Below are 10,684 nucleotides of genomic sequence, written 5' to 3'. Positions count from 1 at the left end.
TTATCTAGTTCGATTTGGCTATTTGTAATGTGGTTCTATTTCTATTTTTTGGCCATGAAATCCTGTAGGAATACCACCAATAGTATTTTGCTTTAGGGATCCTCATTACATAAATATGGCATGAATTAATAGAAAATTTTTACGTACGAAAAAATAAAAATAAAAAAAAATCATGGAATGAACATAACAGTAAATATATTACTTTCAGTGTTTAGTAAAAGGTTACCAAATAAAATCAAAACAATATTATAAATAATGAGTAGTACGGAAAAAGTATGGTAATGACCAATCAATTACAATATCATGCTTAAGGTTAAAGTACAACAATATCTAAGGTAAACTAAATAAACAAGTTACTTATAAGTGAGCAACATATGCTCATATTATTTCAAAATTAAGTAAATCAATAGAAAAAGTTCCACAAAACACACATTTTAGAACTTAGTTTTTCTTCAAAAAGATTGTCCACTTCATAAAACAGTTTAAAAGATACAAAAGAAAAAATCCCTTTATAGTTAAAATTCATTGCCATTATAGAAAAATGAAGGAGAATTAATTGTTTTATCACATGTAATTGATTTTTTGTTTCCCCTTCCCATCTATGGCGTTCCTTTAGTTAATTATCACTTCCTATAACTTGGGGATTCAATTCTCTTTGACTATTTTAATCCTTTCTTCTACAAGATTGCTTGATATGGCTTGAGGAAGCCCCACCTTTATGTTTCAATACATGTGTATGTGTATTACATGTCTCAAAAGTTTGATTTAGTGCATCTCCTTGAGGAAAATGATTTTTAATGAAAGGATCTTTGTAGTAGGCTATTTTATCTCTCTTTCCAATTTTCAAGCTTTGAGATTTTGGGAAACAAAGATATAATCAATGTTATTTTTTTAGTAGGGGATTCTACAAGAATCTGAATGGTTGCTTCATCAATTTTAGATAGGGAATTGATATATTTTCTACTCGAATTTAAGTAGTTTTTAAAGTCATTTTTTACTTGTTTATGTGGGAAGAAATTATTCTTTGGAGTAATATATCACCTTAGTAGAAAGCCTCGCTAAGTAACCTACATAAAGTGAAATAATGCGAGTGTAACCATTGTCACCTTAGCAATAACTCCCCTCGTTTTAGTGATGGATATAATCCTGCACAAGGGAGGCTTCCTTATTAGATTTTAAGGATCAAACAACCCAGTTACTATAAGCTAAATCTCCCCTAATGGTTCTACAATGATTTTCATCCAGGGATAAAATATCAACTTTGAGTTTAAAGGTTCCTATGACTAAATCTAAAATCTTAGGGAAACCAATGGAGGCTTAAAAAGATTCCCAAACATATAATATACAAATTACACTTCACTATCAAAAAATAACCTTTTAAATTAGAATTTGTAGGTATACAATAGTTTATGACAACAACAAAATTAGCACTAGAATCCATGATAAAAAGTGTAGATCAAAATTATATAGTGAATAAATTAGAGAATAAATTATAAGTATTCTATGGTTAAAAGACATATAGCAACACTAAAAATGCTATATGTTAGCCTTAAACTACATATGGAAAATGCATATAAAATGACACTTTTTCTTGTTGTTGCCCTACTAATAGCTACCCTACATTTTTGGCCAAAATGAAGGGGCCCATTATAAATTTTTAATACTTTCCTCTTTGCTACACTCTATATGATCGACATATTCACTTATATTTGTTGACTGGATTTTGTGCTCTTCCTCCTTAGAGTTTGATCATCTCTTGCCGCATCTCTTGTCTTGACCCTTGGGGTTACCACTTGGGTTGCTCGGTCTCTAGTAATTTCACATATTAATTTCAAAGTGCCTCATTTCCTCCACATTTCGGCCACATGAAACTTGTTTTTGATATCTAGATTGTAAAAGATCTTGACCATTTGATCTCCCTCCTAGTTTACTTTTGACAACTTTCTCGTTTAACTATTATGGAAGGATAATATCATTAGTTTCACTTAGTTCCCACTTAAATTTTTTTAACCTCTATCCCTTCACTGATATGAAAAATACACCATTTATATACAAATTGTAAAATATATTATATTTGTAAATTTTAATTGTACATACATTATATATAGATATATTAAATTATATATAAAATTAAAACAATATCATTATATATATATATATATATATATATATATATATATATATATATATATATATATATGCGCGCGCATTATACATACAACACATGTATAATATTCGGCCTGGAGTATGCCGTAAAACTGCTTCTGTTTGGCTAAGAGCTCGTCTTCCTCGGACGTAAGGAAACAGGTTAACGGCCCAAGACCCAGAGGCATCTGGCAGGAGTGAAAGCCTGCTCCCTTACGGACCACCAGCGGGTTATTACAGGTGGCGTGGTTTTTCTTGATAACGGTGATGAGTCAAACCGACATTCGGAAAAAAAAAAACCACATGTATAATATTTATCATTGTTTTTAAATATATTACAAAATCTTAAAGTTAATAAAAATGAAATATAAACAAACTCATTTAATATATTATATATATAATGTATTTATCGTAAAAAGGCACATTTATTATATTATATATGTGGTAGGCGAGGTAGATAAAGGATTTCCAAATTAAAACAAAAAGTGTGTCTTATGTATAAATAAAGGGTTTAAGTCAAATAAAGAAAAGGGGGATGATTATGAAGAGGTAAACAAAATGAAGGAATTTAATGAAAGCATGGGGTGACCCACAATGTCAATTTAGGTTGAAAAAAATATGTGTAGAAATTCCAAAATATATTGGGGAATAAAAAAATTCAACATAAATAAAAATAATTCAATCCATATTAAAATGAAATCCACAAACAAGTGACCTACCTACATTTTTCATGAATCTCCTTGGAACTTGTACAATCACTAAAATATTCTGCAGCCTGTTGGCCAAAATCTTCTTCTAAACCAGGCACTTTTATGTATGCCAGGCTGCAAAGTTGCGCAAGACCAGGAGCAGAAGAAACTGAAGGATCTAGAGGTCGTAATTTACTGTAAATTACAGTTTCCTGGTTCCCATAGTCAATGTAGAAAACCTCAAACTCATCTTTAGGAGAGGCTATAGCTCCACCTCTAGGAGCATTTACGACCTATACAGTTGAGCGCAAATAAATATTGTAAATTAAGGTGAACAAAGACAACTCTAATAAATTATAACCATCTCATTTTAAAATGCAAGTGCTAGAATCCTAATTGGCATCGGATGTTCAACTAAGTATCAGCTAATATATTCTTTGAAAAATAACTGACCATTGCCCTATTCCAGGAACCATCTGCACTAAATTGAGCAAGAACTATATCTCCCTTCTTTGGGTTGAATCCCACAGAAGGCTTGTCTTGGAGGCTCAACCCAGAAAGCTGCTGCTGAATGCTAGAGACTCTCTGATCACCAGCAATTTGAACATAAAATTTTCCACCGCCAAGAACTTCCGTAACAACAACCTACATATTTTTAGAGATCTTTAGCTTTCAAACATGAAAATGCCAAATGCCTAGACTTTAATCATCGATGTCCCAAAATATCTAGAACTACCTTCAAAACCTCCTTTTTCGTAGTTGATTCAGAAGCAGATCCGTTAGCAGGCTCTTTGACTTCAACATAATTTTCCCAGACCTGAATTGCAAGTTAATCCCATTATTTCTCTGAACAATGTAACATTTGTCTTTCTTGACAGATAAACAAACTATAGTTGTCTAAATCATACAAGTAAGAAACAGACAACAAAGTATTTTATTTATTTGGTACGTAAGAAAACAATTGATCATGTAAAGAAGCAAACCTTCAGATGTTGCTTTTGCGCATTTTCTTCATCCTGAATTAGAAGGTGACCATCAACTATCTTTTCAGTACTGAAGAATGGATGCAGCTTTGCAAGACCAACGTCTAACAGTACTGCTGCCATATTTGTTTTGGATTCCCAAAGGGATCCTAGATATGTGCCAGTCCTGTCTACTGTTTCAATTTCAACCTGAAATCACGGAATACCCAATCTACCATTAGAATTCTGTAATATATCAGTCCACACACACCAAAATGCAAATAAGTTATGATGCCATAACTAATAGAAACCCTTTGTGAATAGCATAATTTCTACAAATCTATTACATTTCCAAATATCATAAGTGAAACCCACTGAGTCTTGACTAGGACTCTTGTACAATTGAAGTCAATGCTCCAACACTCACAAACCACATACCTCAACATCCCGCTGCAGAATTTTTCTGCGCATAAATGCTATTGCTTCATCTGCATATGGTTCATCACGCCCTGGGCATCTCACTCCTGAAAACGAAAATGCAATAGCACAAGTTGCCTTTGGAATTAGCAGCTTAAAATGATGTCCACTTAAGAGATAGTCAACAATAGTTGTTTTCCTTTTGGTTCGCTGCAGAAAGGGTAGAAAATCTTTTGTCTTTTTAGCTGATGCCTGCACGGAATTTTTCTTAACAATTTTTTTCAAGAATGTTAAACTGTTAAAACTTTCGGGATAGATCTGGATTGAAAGGGATCAAATCTCTAGAAGTGCAAATCTTTCTTTCAGTTTTGCGCTCAACAAGAAATTTACACCTTGAAATATTTGATCTCTCAACGAATGAGTTATCAATCTCTCAACGAATGAGTTAAGATAAATCTATACTTGTATCCATGAAATTAATAAATTGATAAACAAAGAAATGCATACATACAAGACTTCTGAACCAAAAAAATTAATTGGTTAACCTTCTCCGTGGTTTTTAAGTTTGTTTCTGCCGGTTTAGTCAAAACATTTGATGCAAACTTCCATCTCGAAAATACTGAAATACCATAAAGGTACTGACCAAGTACATCCAACAAGGAAACAAATCATATAGAAACAATTACATTCAGCGATAATAACCTTTACTGTCAAACAGAGACTTATTCAAATCATATAGAAACAATTGCATTCAGCGATAATAACCTTTACTGTCAAACAGAGACTTAACAAATATGTCTGAAAAAGTACATCCAAGTTCCAAACAGGAAACAAATCATATAGAAACAATTACATTCAGCGATAACAATCTTTATTGTCAAACAGACGAGTAAGAAATCTATCTGAAAAAGCAGATCCAGCCAACAAAGAAGTGGTGATGGAATTTTATTGATGACCCAAAACCATGGAAGACTAAAAAATTGGAACCTGATACCTGTAACGGAAAACACAACTCAACCAGGGTCTTTCGTAATCAAACCAAATCTGATGGATCTAGGACAGTCAAATCTGATGTATCAAAGACAATTCCACCGATAATACGTTTCGGCTGATGGTCAGATACGGTGTCTGGTGCCCACCACTGATCAATCCCGTGGGCTTTCATGAAATTTGGGGCACGCATCTGATTACTTGTAATCAGCGTTGCAGAGGGAATCAAATGCACCTCCTTCGGTTCCATCCCAATGTGGGAGAGGAGCAGGCCTTTGAATGAATTCTCCGCGGATAGCGTCGCAATACTAACGGCTCCCAAGCTTGCCATCAATTGCTGGTTATCAAAATATCCAATGTAACCTGAACAAATGATATCCCTCGGATTAATATATAGGGAAGGAGACCAATTCCGCAGAGTTGAGAACTCATTACAAGATTCGAATCGACTGGGAACACGGCCTTTAAGAAGTAATATGGTCCAGGCGAACGCGGCCTTTAAGAAATAATAGAGCAATCTCCCAGACTTTGTTCCTTCGAGGAGAGGCGAAAGGAAGGAAACGAACGGAGGATTGAAGAAGTGCGATTCGAGAAAGTGACCGTCGACGGCCATATGCCTCCCCACCAGCATCCCTGTGGCAGCACCCAGGGAATGTCCCGTAATCCATATGTTTATAGCACCATATTTGCTCACGTACCCCTGAACCAGGTCAAGGGCCGTGCGGAAACGGGCAGTCCTGTGCAGTCTGGACACCAGAAGGTTGAGATCCGCTAGTATGTCTTTCATTTCGTGAATATCCGTCCCTCTGAAGGCCACCACAAACTCAGGTGCGTCTAGCGGCCGGGAATATGGAGTGCTCCACTTATAAACCGCACCAAAGATTACGCCACCCTCCTCGATAGTTTCCACTCGCTGGAACTTTAGGAAGCCCGACCAAGCCTCAGCAAGCGAGTTCGAGGCAAACCTTTGCTCCCGGCGTTCGTGGTCTAAGAAGGATACGCACTTGATCAGTCTAGACAAAACGAATGCCTTGTCCTTTCGATTGGACCTGCATAAATAGAATAAGAAATCATCGAAAGCCCGAAAAGAAAAAAAATTGCTGTGAAATGGCTGCGTGTGCCTTACCAATCGATGTCAGTGACATGGCCAGGCTCTGCAGAAAGCTCGAATATCTGTAGTTTGGTTTCCATGTTAGCTTCAAGTGGCAAGGTTATACCAAGATTTAACAAGTTGCTGAGTCAAAAACCAGGCTCATTTAGAAGGAACAAGCGATTTATGATTGAGAAGAAGAACATGTACACGAGCAAAACAGGGGGCCAGAAAAAGAATAGGGAGGCTCAAATGAAACAAGGATAGAAACGCGAAGCTTTGGGTAGTGCAGACACTGAGAGGGTGTAAACTTGGGAGAAAAGCAATACGACACAAACGAATATGATGCAAAATTGCTGGGGATAGGGTTTCGGGATCAACGCGCGATGCTGATTATGTACGTTTTTGATTGTGACGGACGGGGAGGACAGTTGGTACGCAAAATACATGGGATTTCTCAGTATGTATTTTTTATTTCAGAACGTATTTGACAAAAAAATCTCGACCTGTGATATACCTTTCTAACCCCACATTTTGGAGTCTAATTTCATAGAAAAAACGTAAAAATCTATAATATCTTATTTCATACGTCCTCCCTAACGGATTGAAGATTTCCTACTGGAACTTCGAGCAAACCTGCATTTGAGTCACCGGCTCCTTTAAAGTAATCTGGTACTTTCCACATACACCTGTTTGATTTCTTCATAACACAGATACGTTCAACTCTGCTCTTCATCTTTGACGTAAACTGGAAACCACATTTTTTCTTTATCTTTAACAACATGCGCGTTTATGAGTAACTTATTGTTTAAGAGGAAGAAACTTACGGCTATCGAAACTCAGTCTTGGGATTGGATGTGAATTGAAAAATTTTAGATTGTGAATAAGAATTCTAATTAACCTGTCACAAAGGAAAATTTTGATAATTTCATTCTTATGCTCCACTTTATTTTATGTAGTGGAAGGAAAAGCCAATTTATGAATGGATAACAAACTTAAATTTAATGTATATGCAAAGGGTATATATTTGTGAGAAATTTATAATTAATTATTCAAAATCAGATACTGATGTTTGTTCTCCATCTTCTAGAATCTAGAAAGAAGGGTCAATTAATGGGTAACAATCATGTGATAGCAAGGTTGAATTCAATTTATATGGCGAAAGAAAAGCATATATGTACTTATTTATGGTCCCTTTAATAGAACTCAAGTTTAAGCTATAAAGTACACGAGGTACATAAATTTAAGGTATAAGTTATACAAAATTAAGATATCTGACGTATTTTTATACCTTCAATTTGACTTATATCCCAACAATAACATGTATACCTTAAACATACAGTGATGTGTGGTTTGATGGTAAGTCACCTGGGCGAAGCCTGGCAGACCGAACTTCAAATCTCATTGAGTTCACTGACCTGCTGTGGTGGAAGCTCCGACAATTTAAATGCTCCTCAAGCACAACTAGCTCCGACTTATTTAACACAACAGTGGCTCCTCCTTTATCTGCCTTAAGCACAACTATCTTATCATTATTACGAAGAGATCTAAGAGCTTACCCTCTTTATCTACAATTTAAATGCACATTCATCTTATGAATGTAACCATCCTTATTTAACACAACAGTGGCTCCTCCTTTATCTGCCTTAAGCACAACTATCTAGCTTAAATTACTCCCGACCCTCTTTATCTACAATTTAAATGCTCATTCATCTTATGAATGTAATCATCCTTATTTAACACAACACATCTTATGAATGTAATCATCCTTATTTAACACAACAACAGTGGCTCCTCCTTTATGTGCCTTAAGCACAACTATCTAGCTTAAATTACTCCCGACCCCCTTTATCTACAATTTAAATGCTCATTCATCTTATGAATGTAATCATCCTTATTTAACACAACAACAGTGGCTCCTCCTTTATCTGCCTTAAGCACAACTATCTAGCTTAAATTACTCCCGACCCTCTTTATCTACAATTTAAATGCTCAGTCATCTTATGAATGTAATCATCCTTGTTTAACACAACAGTGGCTGCTCCTTTATCTGCCTTAAGCACAACTATCTTATCATTATTATGAAGAGATCTAAGAGCTTAAATTACTCCCGACCCTCTTTATCTGCCTCAAGCACAACTATCTTTTTATTTAAATTACGAGCTTAAATTACTCCCGACCCTCTTTATCTTATCATTATTACGAAGAGATCTAAGAGCTTAAATTACTCCCGACCCTTTTTATTTAAATTACGAGCTTAAATTACTCCCGACCCTCTTTATTTAAATTACTCGCCTCCCGACCCTCTTTATTTTATCTGCCTTAAGCACAACTATCTTATCATTATTACGAAGAGATCTAAGAGCCTCCCGACCCTCTTTATTTAAATTACTCCTGACCCTCTTTATTTAAATTACTCCTCCTTTATCTAAATTACTACAACTATCTTATCATTATTACGAAGAGATCTAAGAGCAAAAATTACTCCCGACCCTCTTTATTTAAATTACTCGCCTCCCGACCCTCTTTATTTTATCTGCCTTAAGCACAACTATCTTATCATTATTACCAAGAGATCTAAGAGCCTCCCGAACCTCTTTATTTAAATTACTCCCGACCCTCTTTATTTAAATTACTCCTCCTTTATCGAAATTACTCCTCCTTTATCTGCCTTAAGCACAACTATCTTATCATTATTACGAAGAGATCTAAGAACCTCCCGACCCTCTTTATTTACATTACTCCCGACCCTCTTTATTTAAATTACTCGCCTCCCAACCCTCTTTATTTAAATTACTGCCACCCTCTTTATTTAAATTACTGCCGACCCTCTTTATTTAAATTACTCCTTGGCCGCTTAGCTTTCAAAGGGTTGTGGTTCCCCCATTTTTTTTTAATTTTAATTATTTTATCTCATTTTAAAGTTGATATAAGATTATGCTATTTAAAATATATTTTGAAATCTTTTATTTATCATTGAGAATGAGAATGAAATATTTTTACCACATCAACAATCATGAATATAACATTGTTTATGTTTTATTATACTTTTGATTAAAACTAATCAAATATGTATATTTGCATTTATATGTGTCAAATTATTTTTATTTTAGAAAAGATATGTGTCAACCCAATATTAAAGAAAGAATTACACATGTCCCTCATATTAAGTTGTCATGCATTTGCTCTAATTACAAAAGCAAATAAATTAAATAACAAATAATTAATTATATATAAACCATAAAATTTAAATTAATTTAAATCAAATTATAAAAAATAAAAATAAAAAATCAAATTTCTTTACCTATAATATAAAATTAAATAACTAAAACATTTAAACATTAAAATTTTTGATTCTCTTAATAGTAGATAAATATTAATTTAAAATAACTTTTAAATATAAATTTAATTTCATCCACCAAAATGAAACATAAATACGATACTACTAAAATTTTCATTCTAAAATTATAAATTAAATTAAGTTCGTTCCTTATTATAAAAGCAAAGTTATTACTCATTGATTCTGAACCCTGCTGTTTATAATTGATAGTTATAACTTAAATTTAAGATAGTTATCACAAATATAAGGTTGTTCTCTACCAATCAATTCTTTTTCCGGAATTCCAGAAGACAAACGATAGTATGATCTAGTGATTTATAATTGTCAATTATAATTTTCTTATTAAGATAGAATCAAATCAATCCATGGATGACATAGTTATATTTATAATGGATAGCAATCTTAAATTTACTATATATCTTTAATAATGATATACCTTAAACTTAGTAGAAGCTGTACTTTATTTTCTTTTGGAGCCCGCAATGACTTTTTATTTATTTATTTATTCATGTCAAATCCAAAGCACGGTCCATTCATTTTGTCTATACTAGTCAGGTTATTATTCATCTTAAACCATGAATACTGTGTGTGAATTCTCGGCTTAAACTTCTTCGGTAACGCCTGGTTTAAAGTTTGACTTTACGGAAACACTCAAAGATAATGAGATCATTTTTGATGTAGTGTATATGTAAATTAGAAACATTTAAGGGTTTCTCATCAAATTTGTACATTTTCATCTTTTCGAGCAGTTCAAGTTTATCGTAAATGGGTAATCCATAAACTACCAGTGAAAAAATGTAAATTTTTGACATTACTAATTATTGAGGAAGGTAATAAATATTATAGAATTTTAAAACAAGAGCATATTATTAATAATCTAAGAATTTCTCAACTCCCAAATCTTAATTATTAAATGGTACAGTGCCTTTCATATGTGAATCATTAGCGAGACTTAGGATTTAACTCTCATTACTTTTTTGTGACATCAAGGAAAATTAAAATCATCTTTATTCTTGTTAGCCATATTTTTTTTTGATATGGTGTGCCCTCG

General features: G+C 33.7%; 1 protein-coding gene across 1 annotated transcript; it reads right to left on the bottom strand.

The window, feature by feature from the left end:
- Positions 1-2,860: 2,860 nt before the first annotated feature.
- Positions 2,861-6,394, bottom strand: LOC149209189 (uncharacterized). Its single transcript, XM_089398536.1, has 7 exons — positions 6,330-6,394; positions 5,253-6,252; positions 4,235-4,465; positions 3,818-4,006; positions 3,571-3,651; positions 3,288-3,479; positions 2,861-3,127 (listed from the first exon to the last, which is right to left on the bottom strand). The coding sequence occupies exons 1-7, from the start codon at positions 6,392-6,394 to the stop codon at positions 2,861-2,863; spliced, it is 2,025 nt and encodes a 674-aa protein (XP_089254662.1).
- Between the last annotated feature and the right edge of the window lie 4,290 nt (positions 6,395-10,684).

The sequence above is a fragment of the Pinus tabuliformis genome, chromosome 1_2, assembly GCF_031772625.1.
Source record: "Pinus tabuliformis cultivar Carrire ecotype Pingquan chromosome 1_2, CPIR1, whole genome shotgun sequence".
NCBI classification, from domain to species: domain Eukaryota; kingdom Viridiplantae; phylum Streptophyta; class Pinopsida; order Pinales; family Pinaceae; genus Pinus; species Pinus tabuliformis.
This window is presented reverse-complemented; position numbering and strand designations above follow the sequence as displayed.